Raw genomic sequence first — 27,847 nt, 5'->3', positions numbered from 1 at the left:
TCACTTAATTTAGACTGTAAGTGCCAGCAGAGAACTTAAAAATTATCTGTACTTATCTCTTCATTACAGACGGAAAAACTGAGGTCCAGTAAAATATGACTTGTGCAACAGCAAGCAGTTGGCAGTAGGAGTAAGAAAGTATTCACTCAGTCCCAGGTCTGTGTAAAATCCATTTCATTAGCCTATTTGGGCCATAGAGAGTTTTTGTTAGACGATAACACATACTACATTAGCCCCAGGGATACTGGACATTTCTGTATAAGTATTTTGAAATTTACATGTACATATGCATTGCTAGCAGGTGTTTAATAATAGTAGGTCAAAGTAGTAGTAATAGTAGGTATAGCATCTCCTGAAGATAATTTAAGTTCTACATATTAAGAAAATTGAGCACTAGTTATTGACATTTTCTTTGTGAAAGACCATTGATGAAATTGTACACCTTGATGAATTCTTACCTACAGTTCCTGAGGTCATGTCAAGAGGATTACCAGCCTCTTCTTCAAAGCTCTGGACCTGAGACACCAAAATGCATCAGTCTCATTAGAAATGCTTTCATAATAAATTCACTTCATTTATTTAATCAACATATAATGAATACCTACTGGCTACTGCCAAGAGGATTAAACATGATTTCTGAACTCAGAGAGCTAACAGTCTGCGGCAGGCAGGTGGTATGTACAAGGCACTCATAACAAAGATTCAAAGAACTAAGGGAGTTAAGAAGAGGGAAAGGGAAAGATCACTTCTGGGTGGAAGGAATAGAGGCCCTGCCTGGAAAATGTGGCATTTGAACTAAACTTAAATAATATAATTACTATTAACCTAGAAATATTTTTTTTGCTCCTAAAGAGCTTTAACTATATTTGGATCAAGCAAGTTATTTCCCATATTTAATTTTAGCTCTCTAAGGGATTTATTTACAACTTGGTAAATTTGTGGAGAGCAATTCAGGAAATTTCATAACTCAGTTGCTATATAAAGCTTAGAAAGCTCAAAGAAAATTTGATTTTCAAATTGAGAGAGAGTAGAATTTATTTAAAAAATTCTTTTAAGAAATTAATGAATATTACCCTATTAATGAGAATAAAATTATTGTTAAAATAATAATTATTTCTTTAAAAATAATAACAGCTTTCTATAGAAACTTGATAAATATAAAAAGTTAAGGAAGGTAAGAAAATGGTTACTGTTATTATTTTGGAGTATGTCTTTGCAGGTTTTCTTTTAATACATTAATTCTGGATATAGTAACGTAGTCAAATTTTCACTCAAAATTTGGAGGGACCTTTTTTCCCCACATCATAAAATTTCTTTGAAAACACCATCTTCAATGAATGCACAATAGGCCATATTCTGAAGGTATATTAATTTACTTAATGATTCTCCTAATGTTGGAAAGTTTTCTAAATTTTGCAAATAGAAATGATGCTGAGATGAGTATCTTTGTACATAAATCTATTTCTACATGTCATATTATTTATTTGGGATTCATGTCTGAATATTGAAGGCTGAATCAAAGGATGAAAACATTTTAAACATTGTGGTACATATGGTCAAAAATTACCTTTAACCCAGGAATAAACAGAGGACTATGAGGATATAGCTCAGCAATGTAAGAAGAAATCTTTATTCCCTCTTTTTAATCCTTCATCTTTTTTCACAGAAGGTACTTTATACTTGTAATTGATTAGACATACTTCTTAACATTATTTTTACTGGTTTTGTAACTCAAACCAGTGTGCACCATATAAATTTTTCAGTATAATAAGTAAATGTTTTCTCTGTGACCATTATCCTGGAGAAAAATCCACTTAGCGCAATGTAAAGTACCTATTCATCTATTAAAAAAAAGAACAAAAACAAAAAATTCCCAATACTGTCAAATGGAAACCAGGTGTATTCCTGGGTTATTCCACCTGGGCCAAACTTATTAATAAAAAAAAAAAAAGAAGTAATTATAACGTTTGAAACATTTCTCACCTAAACAAGATGCTGACTGGCATTGTTTAATAATATGGGTAACATTCTTACATAGGAGTTCCAGAGAGCAGGATCCTTGTATGTAAGCGAGAGGGAAAGTTAAAGATGTTATATTGTAGATACAAAGAAGCATCCTAACAGAGTCTACAATTACAGAAGTTTCATAAGTATTAAATTCTCATAATATATTTGGGAATTAAAAGAAGAAAGGAACAGACTCAGTTTAACTCAGTAAAATTAAACACAAAAATGTTGATTTTTGCATTAAAAATCTATGTACAACTTGGTTGGAATCATAATTTTGAGAAGTGAGCCAAATAGTACCATATTCAGCCTTTAGTAGGACTTTAGGGAAAGCATCATCATCTGGAGGCAGAATTTGGCCAATCAGAGTTGAAATTCTGATAGGTAGATATTTAAGTACATTGGCTTATGTTTTAACTGCCATGAAAATCTGCCAATTTCACACATAGTTTTCATTTCTTATATTTTAAAATTTGCCATTAAAAAATGACTATTAAATCTGGCATTAGCTCCTGTTTAAGCTACAACCTACCCAAGTTTCATTTACTCATACATTGGTATTGAGTGAAAGAAATATTTTTCTCCCAGTCTGTGTGATGAAGATTTAATATTTTAAATATACATTTTTAAGAAAACAAAATTCGGGACTTCCCTGGTGGTGCAGTGGTTAAGAATCCGCCTGCCAATTCTGGGGAAATGGGTTCGAGATCTCGTCTGGGAAGATCCCACATGCCGCGGAGCAACTAAGCCCGTGCGCCACAACTACTGAGCCTGTGCTCTAGAGCCCGCGAGCCACAACTACTGAGGCCCCCGGGCCTAGAGCCCATGCTCCTCAACAAGAGAAGCCACCACAATGAGAAGCCCGCGCCCACAATGAAGAGCAGCCCCCGCTCGCTGCAACTAGAGAAAGCCCGCGCGCAGCAACAAAGACCCAATGCAGCCAAAAATAAATACATAAGTAAATAAATTTATTTAAAAAAAAGAATACAAAATTCAAATAGTGAGTTTTTTAATATCATTTTGAAGGCTCTCTCTGCCTTATATACACATATAGCCTCTTACACAAATCTGGGCAAATATTAAAGAAACACCACAAACAAAGTTGGCTTCAAAGTTCAAAAGAATATTTTGTTTTTATATGGAAGCCACTCACAGACTAAATTAATATGATCAAATACTTCTAATATTAATTTACTCGTTTATGAATATTTACCAAGTTCCCACTATGTGCCACAAAACGTGAGGTTTTTATTTTATTTTTATTTTTGGTGTCTGAGTGTGTTCTCCCTTACCACACCTATATATAGTAATATGTATTGCTTTTCCTTGAATAATTGTCATATAAGAATATTTGAAAGTTTGCCATGCAAGGACTAACATTCTTTTCTTAGTTCCTTATGTTGAATATGATATTTATCTCTCCCTGTACTCTCACATATAGATGACATACAAGGAACTTTGTTCTCCTCTAAGTCAGTATAGTTTGATGCAGAAGAAGCTTAGTAAGGGGACAGTGGAGTCTAATGAGGCTTGTCAACAGGCTGGAGTTTGGTGAAATTTCCTGTTTGGATCCTAGGAAATAGACAGCAGACTGAATAATGACTTGCAGATTGTCTTGATAGTCTTTATAGTAATTTAACTATTAGTTTGGTAATTAAATAATTTTTACAAGATTGAATAAAAGAAAATATTCTTTTTTAGTGCCATCTGCGATTGTATTCAAATCACGGCACTTGACCAAAGTTCTGTTTTTTCTCCATTTATAATCTTTATTCATTTTTATGCTACTGTTTTAAAGTCAGATTAATATTTTAAGGTTCTTAAAATAATTTTTGACATAAGACATATGCATACAAAAACATATACACATAGATATTAGGATCATTAACAGCTATATATTTTGAGGCAATTTTTATCTCTTTGTGGGATGGGGAGACCTACCTATAGGCATTCTTAGACTTCTTTTAAAGTTATTGTTAAGCTTTAACATCCTACGATTTCCTTGATTGTCTCAGCCCCCTGGCTGATTAAGAACCCCTTTTCTTACTCCCCAGATATCCAAACTTGTCTCTTTAGTGACATGAAAGTTTATCAGCTGTCACTCTCCCTACCATGTTATTGGTTTTTGTGCTTATCCCTGCCACTACACTGTGGTTCCCTTGAGGGCAGAGTCTGTGTCCCAGAGCCTCACATGTAGTCGGCTCACATGTAGAGTGTCTCACATGTAGCGGGCTCACATGTAGAGTGTCTCACCTGTAGAGGGCTCGAAAGAGAGTGGCCTGACCTTGGGATTGGCATATAAATATCCTACCCGACTTCTAAACAATTTACATGAAAAGGGGGAAAAAGCCTTGCTCTTCTATACTTTCTTTGTAATTGAAGAATAAAGGGATGAGTGAAAATGTGTATATATTTTTTAAAAAGACTTTGAAGTACAGTTGGGTGTGCCATCTAAATGACAATGAAAATTAGCATGTGTGAATGAAGGTGGGATGAAGAGGCAAAGAAGATGTGTGAAATGGAGGTCAAGCTATGTGAGTATCACTAAATCCCAAAGCAAGCAAACAAATAAAATGCTATCAAACCCAAGTCCCTACTTTTTTTGTCCAAGGCCCTACATTAGGTGTTGCAGGGGAAATATTCCCAAGACATATTCCCTTGAGGATAAAATCTACTCCTCAAGGAGCTGACAGTCCAGCGGGGGAGGTGTCATCAACACACACACACAATCTTTACTGTAACAAGCTCTCCCTGCCAAGGCTACGAGAATACAGAGGAGGAGTGGTGGGCTAGCTTCACTTAGTGGGAAGTAGTTGAACTGACCCTCAAAGAGGTGAAACATGAAAAGTTAGAGAGTAGATGAAAGTATACTGAGATGCATAATAAAACATTGAGGAAAAGCAAAGTGAAAAATAACCTGTGGATTCAGTTGTGAGCAAAAAAAGGAAAAGAAATGGGAGAAAGCAAAGGCTGGCTTCATACTAGTTTAGTTCTGACTGAAGTAACTAGAATGACCTTAAATGTCCTAAATTAAACAGAAGTTTGGAATGATAGGATGTAATGCTGAAGGGTTGAAAGATGAAGGGGTTAAATGAGGGGTGGAAGGCAAAAGATGCCTTGGTGGGAGTTACTTCCCTTAGAAGTTGAGTACACTGACCTCTTCCATTTTGAAGGAGTCTGGTGCTTTGCCTGCAAGACAAGACAAGCTCTTGAGTTTGTTAGTCTGAAGTGAGTTCTCCTTTTGAGTTCTGTCCTTGACTGACCCCTCAGACACACAGGAAGGCGGAGCCTGCTTGGCCAGCATGGATGAGTGAGGCCACTGCTTGCTCAGAAGAGCTTGGGGGAGGATCACAAGGTGTCATCACAGGCTTGAAGAGACCAGTGCTCTGCTGAAAGAGACAAATGACTTTGGTCGTGTTTGTTTGTCATGGCAACTCTGCTCCATGCCCTGCTTCTGCAGAGACGATGGAAAATTTGTTTCTCATCTTCAATGACTGTGATGCTCCCAGGCTATCATCCCTTCTAGTGTTCTGCTTTGAACCTTTCCTAAAAAGTTCACCCATTCTTCTTCGATGCTCCTTGGCTTCACTCACTGAGGTTCTTTGCACACTTTTTCCTTCATCTTCCTCTTCAGCTTTGTTCTGCAGGATGTTGACATCATTCAGCAAAGATGAGAAAGCACTGGCCACATGATCCAATATTTCCAGCTGTTAGAAACGGCCTGAACAATACAAGGAACACACAATTTTTAGTTTCAACGAAACTGCATTCATGTAGTAAAAACTGAAGAGATTTGCTAACACATGTGATTTTCAAGATGGGAAGGACTTTAAGTTTCTGAAACTCAAGTTTTCCTTAGTGTGTGCCATTGATTATTATGGAGGAGATTCCCCTACATAACAGGGTATCACTGTATTATAGGGAAAGAGAATGCCTTTTATATTTAGTTGAATATGCATAACTATATAGATTCATATAGTTTTTATGTGTTAATCTATAAAAACTATAGGCAAGGATGAATCTTGAGATTAATGTCATGTGTTAAAGTAAATGTCAAAGAGTGAACCCAGCTCTTTCATAGGAAGTGAGCTTGGAGATTCTTCCATAGCTTGAGGCAGTCACCATCCTCATCATCACCTCCATCATATCCATCTATACCCTTCACCTGAGAGTGTGGAAAGATCATGACATATAGAATCAGAAGGCCTGGATCCAAACCCCAGATCAACCAGTCACTGAAAGTGTGACCACAAAGTAAATGAATTAATAGATTCATGGTGCTTAATCCTGTGCCTGGCACATAGTAAATGGCCAGTTTCTTCATCTGGAGAATGAGGTAATAATACCAGTCTTACATATCTCTCACATCTGTTGTGAAAAGCACAATGCTATATAAATATCAGTTAAAATAAATGTGCACGACTCAGAAAGGGAATGTATTGTCTTCAGTCTTCCAAGAGAAGATAGTCATTAATGTGAAAACCCATTTACCTTTCCAAACAAACCAGCTCCTCAACTTGTAAGTCTTTCTGAACCACCTGGCCTCACTCATTCGGGCAATATGCAAGAATTGGCTTAATTAGTATGTGGGAGAGATCTAATGTAGCAAGGGCTATTTTGGGGATGCATTGCCACTTTGAAAAAATTGTAAAAAATATTTTTGGTATCTCCAGACAGTAAAACCACAGTAATGGAAACAGAACATTTTGTTTTTATTACACAGCCTTCTCTCAACCCCAGTGATAGCATGAAGGGTTGCATAGCTCATCAACGGCCAAAGGCCCATTGGTGTGGAAGGATGCTGTCCTCTGTTCTGTTGTTTGCATCATCATAGCAATGCTAAAGACTCCTCCATGAGCAAATCATTGTGCCTACCTGTTTCCTTCACCTGAAAGTGGAAGATATTGACCATTTATAATTCTACTCCAAAAAAATGTGATGGGCGTCTTATGGAGGACTGTGATATTCTGTCAAGACCTAGAGGAACTCTTGGGTTCCAGATGTTTTCAGAAATATTCTGATTACGCTTCCCCCTTAAATTTAGTTGTAAGCTCAAGAGCATGATTGAATCATAATTCCACTTTTACGATTGTCTTAGTATCCTTTCTATAGCAGATTTTTATACTTAGACTAACACAAAACCTATCAATTTAATTGGTTCAGGCAATTCAGAGAACATAATAGTGTGAAGTGTTGGATGGGGGGTTTTGTTTGTTTGTTTTGCTTTGAGGTACATTGAACAATGAACCAACTGATTCTCATCCCTTCAAGTTGGAACGTTTTGTACTGACTTTGAAGGAGACATACTTTTCCATTCTGTCTACGGGACAACCAACTAATTTTACTATTGCTTGTTTTATATTTGACTTTCTCAGTTTTCTCGAGTTGAAAGCGTACTGTAAGTATTGAGTGAGAACAGTTACCGTGCTCTATTAGCACAGTTCTAAGTGGTGGAAATAAGAGGGGGCCAGCAGTCACAGGATCAGGGGCCAACTCCTGGTTTCCCTATAATCCATGTGTCAATTTCATCTGTGAAATGTTTACTTCACAGATCTGCTCAATCACTCCTCGAATATTGGTAAGTGTTATTATTCTCCCCAAATAAATAATTGATCAAAGATTTTGCATCTCTGTGGGGCTTGGAGGAGGAGACAACAAAGAACAGTATTAATTTCTTCTAAAGGTAAAGAAACATTATATTGCAACACCTTCAGTTTTGCATACTCTTTTTAAAGAATGTCATTGCTGAGATTTCTGAGACCCATTTCACCCATATGAAAGCAGGGGAAACAGAAACCGAAATGAAAAATCTAAGTAAAACCTCTGTTCCTGATATTTGTTTGAGAGAAACACTTCATCTCACTTGACTTTCCTTTCAGTGAATTTATTTATTTAGAAGAATTTATTTAACAGAATTTTGGCATGTTCCCCAGTACAGAATTCTGCAAACTCTATTCCACGGAGGAGATGTTCTTTAATGCTCCTCTAAGAGAGGTTCTGTCCTGAAATGATTTTGAAAACGCTGCACTGCATCCCCTCTAGGAGACTGAGAGTGCACCTCAGCATATTAAACAAATCCTGCAGTAAATAAACCTGTTTAACTGTAAGCCATCCTTCTCCCAAATTATTTGAGCACAGTACACATACTCCAAGAATATCCTCAGTAGTGTCCTAGAGAAAAGTATTCCATTGACCATCAGTTGGAGAAAAACTGCAGTATGCATGATAACTATAAGATTTAAGCACAGTTAATCCACGAATCTGAAGATATGACAGATTTATAACTACCAATTACAGCTTGGGGTGGAAATAAGCAGTGTTCTAAGCCTCACAGATGAGAAAATTAAGGTTTCACTTAGTGACTCATGATAAGCCTTGCCAGATCCTGGTTTCTCTGACCTCTGGGTATGTGGCTATGGTATGTATTAGTGCTGTTCACCAGTATTGTCTTCCTTCTGGGCATGTGGTAGGATTGCACGTTGTCACCCCTTTGGAGTGAAGTGTGGCCACATGATTTATTTTGGACAATGAAATCTGAGCACACTTGATATGTGTAAGTTCTGAGCAGGAGGCTTTAAGACCCAAGTATGGTTCTCTATTTCCACATTTTCCCTGTCATTACAACCAGTGATGTTCCAGATAGTTGAGCCAAGTCCATGGATAAGGAAAACATCATGGAACAGATCTTTCTTCCTCCCAAAATATACACCAATCCGCAGTGGACATGGAGAGTGATCATGACATAAACCTGTTTCTGTTTGAAGCCACTGAGATATTGGGGTTGATTGCTACTGCACGCATCTCCTGGCCCATCCCTCCTAATACTGTGGCTCATCTGACTGCTCATTGCCATTGCTGAGATTCTGACGCCATGTGGTCCTCACTTACTGTACAAGTTAGTGTTCTCAATGTCCATTCGCTGCTTTTGAGCTTCAAGAAAAACACGGATGTTGATTCCTCTGGCTGCTGAACCACAACCTAGGAATCTGGCTGGGATTCGTGTGTAGACATCTGGCTCGTCAGCACCAAACCCCAGATCCAAGAGAATCTCCACTGGATCTTTTTCCCAAAATTCCAGCCATTCAGGAATGCTGCAGTAAAAATATGAATATCTTTATCCGGTAACAGTTCACTTAACCGAAAGCCATTTTTTTTCCTAGTCACCTCACCCACCCAATCTTCCAGAAATTGAGTAAAGGAGGAATCTGAATAGACAAACAGATGGTGCATTTACTAGAGCTCATATATACTTCCTAAAAGGACAGTCCTTCACCCCCGCTCAGGGACTGCTTGTCTGTACTTTAAAATGAGTTTACTTAACAGGTTTTCCATTTCACCACAGGCAGGTGTTAAATTAGACGTGGCAGGGAGATTGTGGGACAAAAACCAGAGGCAGTGAAGTGATAACCACAAAAAATGGTAGTTGATGGCAATATGAAACAGAAGGAAAAAAAAACAACCCTGAAAACAGTAGACTAAAAAAAAGAATATTTAAAAAGAGTATCAGTCTGGGGCATCCCCAGTCACGCAGATTTGTTGAGGATATCACTAAATGGAGACTACAGGACTAATGTTCACAAATAATGACTTTAAGTCCCTAGGTGAGGTTAAAATATGTTCTGTATTTTTTTGGACTTGGCTGAGAAACAAGAAGTACTTTTTTCAACTTGTTTTATTCGGTGCTGGCACTTAAAATGATACCCTTCAGTTATGTGGAAATTATATTTATATATACCAGCTCACTTCCCCCTCACTGACTACCCATTTACACAAATATTTATTGAACGTCTGTCATGTTCTAGGCTCTCTGGTAGGCACCCAAGGCACAAAAAAGAACAAAAATAATATAATCCTGCTTTCTAATGGCTCACATTCTCATGGCCAAGAATATAATTATTGATTGATTTGTCATTAAAAATACTTTCAATATTATTTACTTTTTAAAATCTATATTTAATCAGGTAAGAAAGACATAAAATACACTCACCTTGTTAAAAATTGTAATGTCCTACATAAGCGTCTCTCTCCCCTTGGCCATTACCCCTACGAATCCTGACTGCCTTCCTACTGAATTTATGTGTATCCTTCCAGACATTTTTTTTTTAATGTAGTTACACATATGCTTTATAGTTTTCACTTGTTGGCTTTATAAGCAGTAACATATTCTATGTATCTTTCTGCATCTTGATTTTTTTCCTCTTAAAATATGACTTAAAGATCATTGTAAGTTAGTATAGTTATCTCTACCTATTCCTTTTATCACTGTATAGAATTCCATAAAATGGGTGGGCCAATAGTTTAACTGGCCATTTCCCCATTGACAGATATTTAGTCCACCTTCACTGAATCTTTTACATCGTTCTTGCAAGTTGGGGTTCCGAAATCCTTTATTCATTCTCTCATCCATCCATTCAACAAGTATTTCTCAAGTGCCTATTTGTAATTTCATGAACTCCATCATTGAAGAGAATGATTTTTCTGGATGAATGGAAATCACATACCTTTGTGGTATACTTGCAGCAGAATGGCAAGAGTTGAAACTGGTCCCTCTGGAGAGAGTGGGAGTTTCTAAAAACTGATGCAGAGATCTGCAGTCGGGGGTGGGGGTGGGGGAAATACCAACGATGAGATGTGTTGATTTAGATAGTCCCCTGGGAGGTCATTGTGACTCTTTCCCTTCCAGAGCAAACATTTGCATTTCCTCTTTCTTTCTAATAATCTCCTAATGGCCACACCTTTGAAGAAGAGAGAGTGTGCAGCAGAGGAACTGCCCCTCTCTTCAAGAGCATTGCGTTACAGAAGGTATAAGAATTTAAGTGTTAGGTGCCCGCAAGTGCTCATTATAAAGGTGACAGAATGTCTCACTTTGGACAGATGGCAAATCATTGGGGAACCTTTCAGGAATACAGCTTTGCTAGGCACCAACTTTCAGGAAAAAGTTAAAATTATGTGATGAAAGAGGTAGAGCAAGCAACCACTGAAGCGACTCTGCATGAATTCTCATAATGGTGGAGGGTTTCATACTGCATAGTTAACACTCTCTAAGTGCCGTCTCCTGTGGTCATCCGTATGCAATACTAACAAACTCCTTTCTTATGGCAAAGGCAAAAACGAGCGTCTCTCTCTCCAAATAGGCCTGCAATGCAAGTCATTTGAAAGGGTTTCCAAACAGAATGGAACCCTGTTATAATATAGTTCACTTTTATATGGCTCAGATATACCATAATGTATCTAGCCTCATCAAATAGAACAGCAAGTGGGCACAAAATTGGAATTTATCAAAGAATACAATGTTGATTTCAATTCTCCCAAGGAGACCAAGTTATCTCACATGGGCTCCTGAATTTGCCTTAGCCTGGTCCACATTTGGTAAGAAGAGCTGGGCCCCACCTCTTCTTTGTTTAATTGCTTCTCTGTATTAAGGCCAGGAAAGTGCACGTTTCTGAATAATAAAGATTCTGTTTTAGCAGATGACTGGGCTGGCTGAGAGCCTTGGAAGGCAGGAAGAAGATACCTTTCATTTACTGCCTCCCCTCAGTTTGCATTAGGTTTGCCATAATTTTTGTTTCACTCTGTGTTTGAGATTCACACTTAATTTTACAATGTTCAGCAGAGCTACCCAGAAACTGCCCTGACCTTGGATCCAGGAGAATCCACGTTCAGTCACAGTTCTAATCAAGCTGTAGGAGCGTGGGTGAGTCACTGGCCTTGACTTGTCATTTTCCTCTTCAACAAAACGAGTTGCCTGAGAGATTTCTGTGGTCCCCACGCCTCTATGATTCTGTGAGTAGCAGAAACATCTAATCTTCTAAGAGGGAAAAACTATGCCAAAGTAGCATTTTAGGTGTGAATCGGTAGGAGGTAGAGGGATACAGTGTTGAACGTTTGGTTTTTGACAAGTTCGAATTATCCGGAGAAGGCAAGAGTGTCTAGAGCGTGGGAAGCAGAGTTCCCAAGCCCCAAAAGCACACTGTCTGTTCCGGTGGTTCTTACGTTAGAGTGGGCCTCAGAATATTTGAAGGGCTTGCAAAAACGTAGATTTCTGATCCCTACGTCCAGATTTTCTGATGTGATGTGACTGGCGTGAGGCTTGGAAACCTGCAGTTCTACTAAGTTGCCAGGTGATGTTCCTGCTGCTGTTGGGACCCCTTTGGGACCTAGTCTCTCTCCTCATATTAGGGACCCTCAAAATGCTTTCTACCTAACAGTGGAAACCGTAGGCATTCTTGTCCAGCAAATAGCGTGATAATAACGGACAATATGGAAACACGGATGTAACTACTTTATGAACAAGTCCTCATGAATAGCCGAATTTTAGTAGAATACCATTTACGTGGATGCTTTAATTAAACTCCTAACATTGGAAACTGTAGGCATTCTTGTCCAGCAAATAGCGTGATAATAACGGACAATATGAAAATAATGAATGTAACTACTTTATGAACAGGTCCTCATGAATAGCTGAATTTTAGTAGAGTACCATTTACGTGGATGCTTTAATTAAACTCCCCCCAAGCCAGCATTTGCTGAGTTAATTTGCGCACTCCTTTATGACAATTAAAGAACCTCTATCTCTCTCGAGGCTGATACAAATGGTTTAGGCACTGTGGCTAAACCAGTGACAAGATCCCAAGATCCATGGCATTATAAAGAGACCTCCTCACTTCCACTTCATTTATGAAAGACGTGGCTGTAAAATCCTGCAGTGAAATAACAGTGACTCTGTCACCTACCTCATGTAGTCTTTCACAGTCATTTGAACCATTCCTTGTTCATGAAAAGGAACTGCAACAAAAAAGAGGAGATGAGCTTAATTTCCTTTTTTTCTAAAGGAAGAGTTTCTCACCTTCAAACGAACCAACATGGCATTGATTTCCATATCCAAGACTGTATCGGCCTGAGATACAAGGCATCTCTGTAGTGAACAAGACAGAATGTAATTAATGGCTAAACTGTGTGACAAGCACTTGAAGAAATGTGGTACTTGCTCAGTGAAGGGGGAAGTCAGTGGCAAATGAAGTAGTCAGCAAAGATTTCATGGAGGAAACAGCACTTGTCTTGGATTTTTAAGAATGGGGAGAATTTGATAGATGGAAAAGAGGTGTCGTCATGAAAGAAGAGTGTCTATAGCAAGTGCCAAGCACAGTGATAGGGCTAGGCTGATTAGATCACTAGGCATTTTGGAATACTCTCTCCTGGTACAAAAGGTTGAGGAGCAAGGATGGGGACAGGCAAAAGAATACATGAAGAACCCAGCATTCACGGAGCAGTTTCCATTAATTTGTATCACCTAATCCTTACAACAGTCTTATAATTTAGAACCTATTCTTATTTTTCAGATAAGGAAACTGAGACTCACAGAAGTTGAGTAATGAGCCCATGACCACACAGTCAGAAGTAGCAGATCCAGGAATTTATCATTACATTTATTATTGATTATAACAATAATAGTTACTATTTATTTAACATTAAGTGTGTGTGAGGCAATGTGCTAAGCATGTTACATGCACAATCTGTTTATCCGTGAAATAGGTATCATTCATCCCCACTTAACAGAGAAGTAAATTGAGGCTCAGAGTAAATAAATTTCCATGGCCAGTAGGATGCCACAGCTTATTTTTATTTGTTGCTGTTGTTTCTTTTCAAGACACTACGCTGTCAACAGATTGTCTTGTTGCTTATTTGAAAGCCGGAAAGAAGAGTTTATTATGTATGTGTTAGGACATGGAAAACCATAAAAAGTTTTTGAGCAAACAAGTAAATGTGAGAAGGACGATGTTGAAAGTCCATTTGCCTGGTCAGTGGTGCTGAGGACAGAATAGAAGAGCTACATATTGGATGTCAGAGAGGCCTATTCAGGGGCCAAAGCAGTACTCAGAACCTGTGTTGTGAGGTAACGCTGCGGACAGCGTTACAGACATCTGCAGAAGGAAGTGTTCAGAAGACAGGCAGTTCCTCAGAAGTTCCCCACTCCATCCCCAGGGCTTCCAATTTCCTCTCACTGTGGCTCTCCTGGGCGCAAATGTGTGACATGTATCAAACTGGAAGTATTACCACCCAGCACTTCTATGAGAATGTGAAGTTCTTCACCATAAGAAATATAACACAGGTTGGGATTTTGGAAAAACAAGCTTAAATGATTGAAACATATATAAAAAAGGAAAATAATAAAGGGCTCTTCAGTCTGGAGCCAGAGTTCCTCTCTGGGTAGGGGGTCTCTGAATAGATCTCAAGGTATCTGGGAACTTGTCTCTGAATACCAAATTTTGAGGGTGAAGATAAGAACACTCATAGTTTTCAGCTGTTTTTTTTTTAAGGCTCAGTGACCCTGCCGAATGGAAAAGGGCAACTGGTCTAGAAAGATAAAGACTAGAGGTATATTACTGAGGCGTGAGCAAATAGTGGATTCTTAATTAAGTCCAAAATACATAACTACAATTTTAAAAGGTAATGAGAAAACAGATACAGTAAGTTCTGCCCTACAAAACAAATGGAATTCTGTCACCACAAGAGCTATATAGGGTGAAAAATATTAATCTATGATAAAGGTTTAAAAATAAAGTATATATATCTCCATGCTACCACTCTCCATTTCACTCTCATAGCAGACATCATTAATCAATTACATCACTTTCTCATAGAGCCTAGATAGGCTCTCAAAATTGTCAGGAATTGAATGAGATGAAGCTTTTATGCCATCCTTTGTGTAGAGTAAACTTCATGAGTGGCTTTTTTTTTTTTGAATAAACAAACTTCATCCTTTGTTTAAAATAAACTATGAGTTTAGAATAAACTGCTTCATAGAACATTATAGGGAGCCACTACCAAGGATGGAATATCAAGGTGAATGACCATTATTATGATACAGATGTGACATTTATTAAATGTGCTATGTGATATCTGGTGACAGTTATTCATGTAAGTTAAAATATCTGACTCAAACTTATGCACCAATTTAGAAATGAGCTTAGAATCCAAACTCCAGTCTTTTGCCCATTACATCAGTAGTTCTAAAACTATGGGTTTTAATGAGGAATTCTTTTGCAAATTTCTAGTAATTTAAATAGATAAAAGGAGTGCTGTTCTGGGCAGAGTGGTCTCCCATTTAGCTCTTCCTTCACTCTGTCAATCACCTCCACAATCCAGAGTTTGAAAAACATCATCTATTCAACACCAAATCTCTCACCTAGGCAGGCATTGCTAATCCACTGCAGCACTCTTGCTCACTGAACTCAGTCTCAAAGCTTCTCAAATCATAAAGCCAATGCCAATTGATTAAAGGTGTCACATGGGAGAAAGCTTATTTGCCACTTTATTAATCATGTTATAGATGCAAGCACAGTATAATTTTTTGGCAGTCATGTTGTAATGACTTGATGAATTAAATAATAGGTTGCCCAAAATGGAAGGTTAAAATAAATATTTATCATTTTCAGCAATTTTTTGTCTATTTCTCCCTGCCCCCACCATCTCCATCTATTGCTTCACACGTATCTCGCAAAGGCAGGCTCCATTTGTGCCTAGTTAGCTCATCCAGAGAATTCTGGAATTTCTGAGCAGCTCTTGCATAAAATACTCTGGGGTTCTAGGACATTTGGCTTCATATTCTGCCAGTACCGCCACTCTTGCCACTGCCTCAGTCTTTTCTGGTTGTCTGCTATTGCTCTGGGTTTCCTAGAACATGTGAACGGATGTATACGTCCAGGCCAGGGGTCTGGCATTGTGGCCACAGTGAATTGCTCAAACTGTCAGAGAGGAAATGAACCATTTTCAGATATTGATGAAAAGAGTTAGCTCAGCCTTGTTGAGTTTTCAAAAACCCTAGCCCCACAGAAAATCTAAGTCATCCATAAAATTCCACATCCCTTCACTCAGGGCTTCTTCATGAGATTCTAGTGCCCACACAGATCTAGTAGCCACATTCCACGGATCACACCCTGCAGCTCTGCCGTCCAGGTTCAGGAGCAATCTGCTTGCCAGGAAACCAAGGGCAGCCCCAAAGGGGAAAAGAAGCCCCTGAAGGAAACATATATTCTAAGGAACGTGCAAAGTGGACCTGGCTAGTTCACCGTGGCATTGTTTTCTGTTCTGATGACACACATGAAAGCCTTACACAGTTTTAGCATCAGCGGGTCCTGTAAGGCCCAGCCGTCGCTGACAGCTAGGGGCTGGGCAGGATGTTTGACCCCCCCTCACCTGAATCTCGCCCTCACTGATATACAGATATAGCTTTTACATCTTTTGTTAGACTCTTTATACTCTTTCTTTTTGATCTTGTTTAAAACGACACAAATGTCTATCTCTATCCAATATATTCAGACACATAGCCTTCTCTGCTGCCAAGCTTAGATTCTGGAGAAAATGAAGCCAGGGAAAATCGATATAATTTTTTAAACTCACAAGACAAGCCTGATTTTTAAAATTGTAATATAATTATCAAACATTAATTAGCTTCACTGCTTCATTTCCATTTTTCACTCCCTGGACACCCTGAGTCCTGGGAGACCAAGGGGCATTTTCAGCGTTACTATGTGTTCACTTCCTGATGACTGTGGAAACAGGAACTGGCCTTCCCAGTGTTGGACGCTGACAGTTGAGTCTTGCACAGGACAGTGTGAAACTATTATTCCTTGCCTGTTTGAGGTTTTTTTGGTTTTACTTTAGCTTTTTTTTTTTCCCCCACTTTGTTAATTTGTAAGGTAAACTTCCTGGAACCTGAGGACAAGCTGGTCAGGGTCAGGCCCTTGCTTCTTTGCCTGTTTTCAATAATGAACTTGAATCTGGTAGCCCAGTTCTCAGCAGCATTGGTATTCCTAGGCTTTTGTTAAAACCCAGAATATCCAGCAGCCCTGGCTCAGGTCTCTTCAGGGCAACATCTGCTGGAGGTGATGCGCTCTGCAATTCTCTGCAGTCTACCCGCCTGCCAGGCTCACAGAAGCATTTAAGTCTGTGACCTCTGATCAGGGCACAAATTTGACACCTAGGGAATGCCATCATGGGACAAACAAACTGCTCCTGTTACCCCGGATTTCCCCAAGCTTCTGCAGGTAGAAGGTGGGACCCTTACAGATGCACCTGTGTTCACCACATAAGCCTGCCTGCTAAGCCTCCTCAAATCCACACTGGCTTCTCTGGGTGCTTGGCTCTGATATTTTCTCCATTTCTTTGTCCTTCCAAGATAGCACTCTTATTAGGCTTTTAAAGCCAGATTTTACTCTCTAAAAGCATTGAGGGAACAAAGAAAGAGAGAAAAAATTAAAGTCCTCCTATCCTCAAGTTTCCTAAGGGTTGGTCTGAAGGAAAATTAAAGTGAGAAAAAAAAAATTCCCTGCTCTACTCAATACATCCCACTGCATGGGTTAAAACGCCAGTTCTGATTCCCTTTTAGACACTTGAGTCCACAGCCACCCTCCCTACTGTTAGGTGGACTTCTGCCATCTGAAGCAGCAGACACTGCACTTAACCCTGCAAAATGTATTACTGGAGAAGATGTAGTGAGATATGCAGAAGGCACTAATTAGCACCTTTATTGGCTTGGAAAGCATTTTTTATTTTGGTTTTCCTAAGCATTTCTGACTGATTCATGGAAGACATTTGGTTCTTTGGAATATCGTCCAATAGACTAATCAAATTGCATTTTCACAGGGCTCTAAAATAATAGCATTCTGCAGCTTTCTGTATATTTAACTCCTGCATGACCAAGACACTTAGTAGAGGCAGTCAGCAGGGTTTATTTGTCTCAGTTGGCAATTTATTAAACTATATTCTTACAAAAAAAAGAGACTCTGACATTCTCCCTGACCCTCATGCTCAGAACTTTAAAGCCAGTTGTGATGCTTTGCCCTTGTTAACCCAGATAGCTATTTTCCAGATGCTGTGGACTCTTCTTCTCTATTCCTCTGCTGACACCCTGCCCAAGCCCTCATCACCCCAAGCCTGAGGTCATAATAGCTTCTTCCCAAAGGGTGCACCTTCTTCCCATTGCCAGGATGAACACTGGAATCTGTCATCTCTCTTCTTAGAAACCATTCATAACTCATTACAATAGAGATGGCAAATGTGAAACACACCTGCTTCAATTCCCCAATGCTGCACCTGTGGAGTTATTACTTATTATTCATGACCCTCTATTCAGGTGAACAAAGATATGGCTTCACAGTTCTACTCAACACAGACCCCAGCTGTAACTACCCATCCTTTGGCTGGAACTTGAGATGACACTTCTTTGCCATCCCTGTCCTAAGACGTCAAGCGTGATTTTCTCTTTCTGGATTTTAAGGCATTTATAACCTGACCACACCATATTTAACAGAAACATGTCTCCCTTTGCTCCTTAGCATGAAACCTTTTCTCTAGTCTTATCACCCTATATGCTTTCCTGCACACATTCAGTTTGCTTCTCACTCTGTGCCTTTATTCAAGCTCTTATTGCTTCCAGGAAATGACATCGACTTGCTTTGTCTCTTTGTTTTTTCAAAACCATATCTCTCTTTGATTGACTAGCTCAAGTCTCACCTTTTTTTGAAGATTGCCCAATCTGACTAAATCATGTTTATTATGGACCAGTTTTACTAAGATCTTTTTGTTGACTAGCTTTAGGGAAATCAGATGTGTTAGAGATGATTCTTGCCTCAGTGGCCTTTACGATTTTGTTAATGAGGCCGATCATATACTAATAATTTGAGGCAGCACAGACCAAGTGTCATATGGGTAGAACCCATGATGGATGTCACTGATGTTCAGAAGAGAGACTGAGTCTCTTAGTGCAGATGTCAGGAAGGGCCTTACAGAGAATATGGGACTTGGGTAATGTCTCAAAAGAAGGGCAAGAGGTAAACGGAACAGGAAAGACTTTAAGACAGGAGGAACTGGATGAAGAAAGAGAAAGAACCAGGTATAATGAGAGGAGATAAGACTAGACAGTCTTGTAGAAAATTGGAACAGGTTATATTCACATTGTAATGGTCCTGGAAAGTCAGAGTGACATACTTGAGAGCAGGAGTCATATATTCTACATCTTTGCATCCTCCACCTTGCATATAGTTCTCTGCTTTGAATGTTTTCATTTGATAAACATTATGCTTTCATATCATAAACATTCTTATAATATAGACAACAAATTTAGAACTGATCTTGTAAGTTCTTATTATTTAATAATTTTTTAAAAAATTAATTTATTGATTGATTGATTTTTGGCTGCGTTGGGTCTTCGTTGCTGTGCACGGGCTTTCTCTAATTGTGGCGAGCGGGGGCTACTCTTGATTGCGGTACTCGGGCTTCTCATTGCGGTGGCTTCTCTTGTTGTGGAGCACGGGCTCTAGGTGCGCGGGCTTCAGTAGTTGTGGCATGTGGGCTAAGTAGTTGTGGCTCGCGGGCTCTAGAGCGCAGGCTCAGTAGTTGTGACGCACTGGCTTAGTTGCTCCGTGGCATGTGGGATCTTCCCGGACCAGGACTTGAACCCACGTCCCCTGCATTGGCAGGCAGATTCTTAACCACTGTGCTACCAGGGAAGTCCCCGAAAGGGGTAAGTTTACTCTTCAGGGACCTCTCTGAGAATCAGAGAAGAAATGTCTAAATATTAAAAAGGACAAATGAATTAACCACCTATCAAGTAATCAATGGCACCAAGCAGAACTTTGATAGAAACTGTCTTTTTGCTGTAGGAGATCGTTCTAGTCTTTTTACTCACAGTTATGTGTGGATGTGGTGTTGAACAAGCACACATGATATAAACCCACATGTTGACACATGCACTCAATGTATGCATCTGCCCTTGCAGCATCAGGATGGTATGCTCCACAGTCAGGCAAAGCCAATGTTGGATTTGTCCTCTGGTGGTGGGAATGGGTTTGCCACAGTCCAGCTCCTCTCTCCAAGCTTTCTTATACACAATTTTAATATGAAACCTGGGATTAGGAATGAGTCAGCAGCCTGAGAAGAGGAAATTTAACATCCATGACCATGATCCCTTTAGTACCACCGCTGACCCCAAAGAGGCTCTGAATGTCCTATTGTGTTTGTGATTATAGGAAGGTCTGTGGATCCTTACTGAGCTCAAACCAAGAATCAAACTTGTTTGCTTGTGAAGTTGGTGACCAAGAGGAGTTAATCTGCACCCAGTGGTGGTGGTTCTTGGAAAGGGAAAAGAGAAAGAAATTGAACGATGCCCATGAGGCTCTTTCCTGTCATGTGCCCTGAGCAGACGGTATCCTGGAGATACATCAAAAGGAGACTGTCAGACCACTCAGCTAAGATACCCTAATGTTTGTCAGAAGACAGGGCAGAAGGTGAGAAACCTTTGTGAAGTGCATTAGTGAGACTCGGGATTCAAGCCGTATGGGCAGTTGCCCAACTTTTTACAGTTATTGATGTTCATATGGAAGGAAGGAGCAAGGGAAGTTATTTTTCACAAAGGGAGAAGCCCAAATGATTTCTATTGGTAAATAATCTTGGGTAAGCGATGTTTCAGTGGAAGAGACCTCAAAGCCCCAGGAGGCAAGGTCCCAGAGGGGAGACCCAGGCTCTGCCAATGGCTCTGGAAAGCCAGGGGAAGGTGCCACGACCACCTCAGTACTTCTTGGCCACTGGATCATTCCCATCATTCCCATCAGCCAATACACCTTGCCTCAATAGCTCTCATTCCCGGAAGAGAATATCTTTTGTCTCCACCTCTCCTCCAGCTGTCATTTTAATTCACTGCTCCCTTTTACCTCATAACTCCTCCAAATACTTTTCTACTTCTTCTATTCCCATTTTCACTTGAAAGCAGTACAATCAGGCTTTCTCCTCCACTGTTCCTCTGAAATAGCTCTTTTCAAGGTCACCAATGACCTAATTGCCAAACCTAACAGTCAATTCTCATTCCTCATCATATACGACACATTAACAACAGTTGACAGTGTTGATCACTCCCTCCTTGATACCCTAACTTCACTCATCTTCCAGACACTTTTCTCTTGGTCCTCTTTTTACTTCATGACCTACTCCTTTTCCTCCTCCCTTGCTGGTTTTTCCATATTTTCCTGACTTCTTCTCTGTCTCTGTGCACTTGCTTGGTGATCTTATTTGGACTTCTGGCTTATCATCATCTATATGCCAACTAGACCCAAACATTTATCTATTCCCGGACTTTCCCCTGAACTCTAGATTTGTATTTCCAATTCGTACTAATGTATACCTATTTACTAGTATCTGCTTGGGTATCTATTAGGTATTTGAGTCATAGCATGCCTAAAATTGCATCTCTTACCGCCAGCCTGACCCTTCATGTTCTGCCCATTCCAATAAATAACCATGCATCTTCCCAGATGCTTGTGCAAAATCCACTCCATTCATCCTTGACTTCTCTCTCTCTCTTTCATACCCTACATCCATGAGCATATCCTATCCTGCCTATATTCCAGATATATCCAGAATCTAGCACTTCTCTCTGCAACAACTGCTACTGCCCTGGTCTATGCCCCTATCCTCTCTCCTCTGAATTATTTCCTTAGCCTCCTAACTGGGCTCCCTGCTTCAAAATTTTCCCCAGCAGAGTTTACTTTCCAAGTAGCAGCCAGAGCTGTCCTGTTAAAAAGAACCAAGACTATGCCACTCCTTTGTATAAAACATGTTAAAAGTTCACTTTTCCCTCAGAATAAAAGTCAAAGTACTTACAGGGATACCTATAGCCCTAAATTATTTGGCCTCTGAATACTTCTTGAACTCATAGCTCTTTACTGTATCCCTTGCTCATTTAGCTGCAACCATTCAGGCCTCCTTGCTGTTCTTGGAATACAGAGGGTACATTCCCACCCCAGGGCCTTTGCACATGCTGTCTCATTTGCATGGAGCAGCTCATCCTACAGATAAGCAAATGTCAGATAACTTCACTTCTTTCAGGTAGCTGCTCACAGGTAACCTTATCTAAGATACCTTCCCTGGCCATCCATACTCCTGGCATATTACATATTTATTTGTTTATTGTGTCTATCTCCACTTCATCTTTCTTCTTCGCTATCTCCAATCTTAATGGAGTGTCTAGTTTGGAAGAGGCATTCTATACATATTTGTTAAATAACTGAAGAATGGAATAAAAGGGAATTTGTCAGAAGTGTTGTGTACTTATGGACAAGGAAATGAAGTTGACAGCATGTTTGTTCTCTAGTCTCCAGACTAAGTCTAAGGCTCAAGGAGAGATATGGGCTGCACGAAGAAGCTGAACGTTTATTTCCATCTTGAGTTTTGTGTGACGCAGAAAACTAGTCATGCTGCCTAGATCCCTACATGCAGTATAATAGAAGAGTGTTTCTACAAATTCTGCAAGAACTAGAGCACTATAAGGACTCAAAGGCAGTACCCAGAGTAGCACAAGAAAAACCAATGCTCAGGGAGGAGCTTCAAGATGGTGGAAGAGTAAGACGCGGAGATCACCTTCCTCCCCACAAATACACCAGAAATACATCTACATGTGGAACAACTCTTATAGAACACCTAATGAATGCTAGCAGAAGACCTCAGACCTCCCAAAAGGTGCGCGAGGAGAGGGGATTAAGAGCCCCGCTTAAAGGAGCTCCAGAGATGGGCGCGAGCCACGGCTATCAGCGCGGACCCCAGAGACGGGCAGGACACGCCAAGGCTGCTGCTGCCGCCACCAAGAAGCCTGTGTGCGAGCACAGGTCACTATCCACGCCGCCCCTCCCGGGAGCCTGTGCAGCCCGCCACTGCCAGGGTCCCGTGATCCAGGGACAACTTCCCCGGGAGAACACACAGCGCTCCTCAGGCTGCTGCAACGTCACGCCGGCCGCTGCCGCCGCAGGCTCACCCCGCATCTGTACCCCTCCCTCCCCCCGGCCTGAGTGAGCCAGAGCCCCCAAAGCAGCTGCTCCTTTAACCCCGTCCTGTCTGAGCGAAGAACAGACGCCCTCAGGCGACCTACACGCAGAGGTGGGGCCAAATCCAAAGCTGAACCCCAGGAACTGTGCGAACAAAGAAGAGAAAGGGAAATCTCTCCCAGCAGCCTCAGGAGCAGCGGATGAAATCTCCACAATCAACTTGATGTACCTGCATCTGTGGAATACCTGAATAGACAACGAATCATCCCAAATTGAGGAGGTGGACTTTGGGAGCAATGATATACATATTTTTTTCCTGTTTCTCTTTTTGTGAGTGTGTATGTGTATGCTTCTGTGTGTGATTTTGTCTGTAGAGCTTTGCTTTTACCATTTGTCTTAGGGTTCTGTCTGTCCATTTTTAAAAAAATTTTTTATTACTTAAAAATTTTTTTTTCTTAATAATTTTTTTAATAACTTTATTTTATTTTACTTTACTTAATTTTATCTTCTTCTTTCATTCTTTCTTATTTTTTCTCCCTTTCATTGTGAGCCGTGTGGAGATCAGGCTCTTGGTGCTCCAGCCAGGCATCAGGGCTGTGCCACTGAGGTGGGAGAGCCCAGTTCAGGACACTGGTCCACAAGAGACCTCCCAGCTCCATGTAATATCAAATGGTGAAAATCTCCCAGAGATCTCCATCTCAACGCCAAGACCCAGCTCCACTCAACGACCAGCAAGCTACAGTACTGGACACCCTATGCCAAACAACTAGCAAGACAGGAACACAACCCCATCCATTAGCACAGAGGCTGCCTAAAATCATAATAAGGCCACAAACACCCCAAAACACACCATCAGACGTGGACCTGCCCACCAGAAAGACAAGATCCAGCCTCATCCACCAGAACACAGGCACTAGTCCCCTCCACCAGGAAGCCTACACAACCCACTGAACCAACCTTAGCCACTGGGGATAGACACCAAAAACAATGGGAACTACGAACCTGCAGTCTGTGAAAAGGAGACCCCAAACACAGTAAGTTAAGCAAAATGAGAAGACAGAGAAAAACAAAGCAGATGAAGGAGCAAGGCAAAAACCCACCAGACCAAACAAATGAAGAGGAAATAGGCACTCTACCTGAAAAAGAATTCAGAATAATGATAGTAAAGATGATCCAAAACCTTGGAAATAGAATGGAGAAAATACAAGAAACGTTTAACAAGGACCTAGAAGAACTAAAGAGCAAACAAACAGTGATGAACAACACAATAAATGAAATTAAAAATTCTGTAGAAGGGATCAATAGCAGAATAACTGAGGCAGAAGAACGGATAAGTGACCTGAAAGATAAAATAGTGGAAATAACTACTGCAGAGCACAATAAAGAAAAAAGAATGAAAACAATTGAGGACAGTCTCAGAGACCTCTGGGACAACATTAAACGCACCAACATTAGAATTATAGGGGTCCCAAAAGAAGAAGAGAAAAAGGGACTGAGAAAATATTTGAAAAGATTATAGTTGAAAACTTCCCTAATATGGGAAAGGAAATAGTTAATCAAGTCCAGGAAGCACAGAGAGTCCCATACAGGATAAATCCAAGGAGAAACACGCCAAGACACATATTAATCAAACTATCAAAAATTAAATACAAAGAACAAATATTAAAAGCAGCAAGGGAAAAACAACAAATAACACATAAGGGAATCCCCATAAGGTTAACAGTTGATCTTTCAGCAGAAACTCTGCAATCCAGAAGGGAGTGGCAGGACATATTTAAAGTGATGAAAGAGAAAAACCTACAACCAAGATTACCCACCAAGGATCTCCTTCAGATTTGACGGAGAAATTAAAACCTTTACAGACAAGCAAAAGCTAAGAGAATTCAGCACCACCAAACCAGCTTTACAACAAATGCTAAAGGAACTTCTCTAGGCAGGAAACACAAGAGAAAGAAAAGACCTACAATAATAAACCCAAAACAATTAAGAAAATGGTAATAGGAGCATACATATCGATAATTACCTTAAATGTAAATGGATTAAATGCTCCAAACAAAAGACATAGATTGGCTGAATGGATACAAAACAACACCTATATATATGCTGTCTACAAGAGACCCACTTCAGACCTACGGACACATACAGACTGAAAGTGAGGAGATGGAAAAAGATATTCCATGCAAATGGAAATCAAAAGAAAGCTGGAGTAGCAATTCTCATATCAGGCAAAATAGACTTTAAAACAAAGACTATTACAAGAGACAAAGAAGGACACTATATAATGATCAAGGGATCGATCCAAGAGGAAGATATAACAATTGTAAATATTTATGCACCCAACATAGGAGCACCTCAATACATAAGGCAAATACTAACAGCTATAAAAGGGGAAAGCAACAGTAACACAATCATAGTAGGGGACTTTAACACCCCACTTTCACCAATGGACAGATCATCCAAAATGAAAATAAATAAGGAAACACAAGTTTTAAATGATACATTAAACAAGATGGACTTAATTGATATTTATAGGACATTCCACCCAAAAACAACAGAATACACATTCTTCTCAAGTACTCATGGAGCATTCTTCAGGATAGATCATATCTTGGATCACAAATAAAGCCTTGGTAAATGTAAGAAAACTGAAATTGTATCAAGTATCTTTTCCGACAACAACACTATGAGACTAGATATCAATTACAGGAAAAAATCTGTAAGAAAAACAAACACATGGAGGCTAAACAACACACTACTTAATAACCAAGAGATCACTGAAGAAATCAAAGAGGAAATCAAAAAATACCTAGAAACAAATGACAATGAAAACACGATGACCCAAAACCTATGGGATGCAGCAAAAGCAGTTCTAAGAGGGAAGTTTATAGCAATACAATCCTACCTTAAGAAACAAGAAACATCTCAAATAAACAAGCTAACCTTACACCTAAAGCAATTAGAGAAAGAAGAACAAAAACACCCCAAAGTTAGCAGAAGGAAAGAAATCATAAAGATCGGATCAGAAATAAATGAAAAAGAAATGAAGTAAACGATAGCAAAGATCAATAAAACTAAAAGCTGGTTCTTTGAGAAGATAAACAAAAGTGATAAACCATTATCCAGACTTATCAAGATAAAAAGGGAGAAGACTCAAATCAATAGAATTAGAAATGAAAAAGAAGAAGTAACAACTGACACTGCAGAAATACAAAGGATCATGAGAGATTACTACAAGCAACGATATGCCAATAAAATGGACAACCTGGAAGAAATGGACAAATTCTTAGAAATGCACAACTTTCTGAGACTGAACCAGGAAGAAATAGAAAATATTAACAGACCAATCACAAGTAATGAAATTGAAACTGTGATTAAAAATCTTCCAACAAGCAAAAGCCCAGGACCAGATGGCTTCACAGGTGAATTCTATCAAACATTTAGAGACGAGCTAACGCCTAGCCTTCTCAAACTCTTCCAAAATATAGCAGAGGGAGGAACACTCCCAAACTCATTCTACGAGGTCACCATCACTCTGATACCAAAACCAGACAAAGATGTCACAAAGAAAGAAAACTAAAGGCCAATACCACTGACGAACATAGATACAAAAATCCTCAACAAAATACTAGCAAACAGAATCCAACAGCACATTAAAAGGATCATACACTATGATCAAGTGGGTTTTAGCCCAGGAATGCAAGGATTCTTCAATATACGCAAATCAATCAACCTGATACACCATATTAACAAATTGAAGGAGAAAAACCATATTATCATCTCAATAGATGCAGAGAAAGCTTTCGACAAAATTCAACACCCATTTATGATAAAAACCCTCCAGAAAGTAGGCATAGAGGGAACTTTCCTCAACATAGTAAAGGCCATATATGACAAACCCACAGCCAACGTCGTCCTCAATGGTGAAAAACTGAAACCATTTCCACTAAGATCAGGAAGAAGACAAGGTTGCCCACTCTCACCACTATTATTCAACGTAGTTTTGGAAGTTTTAGCCACAGCAATCAGAGAAGAAAAAGAAATAAAAGGAATATGAATTGGAAAAGAAGAAGTAAAGCTGTCACTGTTTGCAGATGACATGATACTATACGTAGAGAATCCTAAAGATGCCACCAGAAAACTACTAGAGCTAATCAATGAATTTGCTAAAGGAGCAGGATACAAAATTAATGCACGGAAATCTCTTGCATTCCTATACACTAATGATGAAAAATCTGAAAGAGAAATTAAGAAAACACTCCCATTAACCATTGCAACAAAAAGAATAAAATATCTAGGAATAAACCTACTTAAGGAGACAAAAGACCTGTATGCAGAAAATTATAAGACACTGATGAAAGAAATTAAAGGTGATATAAATAGATGGAGAGATATACCATGTTCTTGAATTGGAAGAATCAACATTGTGAAAATGACTCTACTACCCAAAGAAATGTACAGATTCAATGCAATCCCTATCAAACTACCAATGACATTTTTCACAGAACTGGAACAAAAAATTCCACAATTTGTATGGAAACACAAAAGACCCCAAATAGCCAAAGCAATCTTGAGAAAGAAAAACGGAGCTGGAGGAATCAGGCTCCCTGACTTCAGGCTATACTACAAAGCTACAGTAATCAAGACAGTATGGTACTGGCACAGAAACAGAAATATAGATCAATGGAACAGGATAGAAAGCCCAGAGATAAACCCAAGCACATATGGTCACTTTATCTTTGATAAAGGAGGCAAAAATATACAGTGGAGAAAAGACAGCCTCTTCAATAAGTGGTGCTGGGAAAACTGGACAGCTACATGTAAAAGAATGAAATTAGAAAACTCCTTAACACCATACAGAAGAATAAACTCAAAATGGATTAAAGACCTAAATGTAAGATGGGGCACTGTAAAACTCTTAGAGGAAAACATAGGCAGAACACTCAATGACATAAATCACCGCAAGATCCTTTTTGACCCACCTCCTAGAGAAATGGAAATAAAAACAAAAATAAACAAATGGGACCTAA

At 39.5% G+C, this 27,847-nt stretch overlaps 1 protein-coding gene across 1 annotated transcript in view; it reads right to left on the bottom strand.

Moving 5' to 3' along the window:
* ITPRID1 (ITPR interacting domain containing 1) overlaps positions 1-27,847 on the bottom strand; it is an 87,540-nt gene that overhangs the window by 47,068 nt on the left and 12,625 nt on the right. The window contains 7 exon segments of the mRNA XM_061197891.1: positions 443-516; positions 5,165-5,358; positions 5,361-5,441; positions 5,444-5,728; positions 8,896-9,098; positions 10,509-10,595; positions 12,741-12,792. Coding sequence (XP_061053874.1) covers positions 443-516; positions 5,165-5,358; positions 5,361-5,441; positions 5,444-5,728; positions 8,896-9,098; positions 10,509-10,595; positions 12,741-12,792 — 976 coding nt within the window.

Source organism: Eubalaena glacialis, chromosome 8 (genome assembly GCF_028564815.1).
Source record: "Eubalaena glacialis isolate mEubGla1 chromosome 8, mEubGla1.1.hap2.+ XY, whole genome shotgun sequence".
NCBI lineage: Eukaryota > Metazoa > Chordata > Mammalia > Artiodactyla > Balaenidae > Eubalaena > Eubalaena glacialis.
This window is presented reverse-complemented; position numbering and strand designations above follow the sequence as displayed.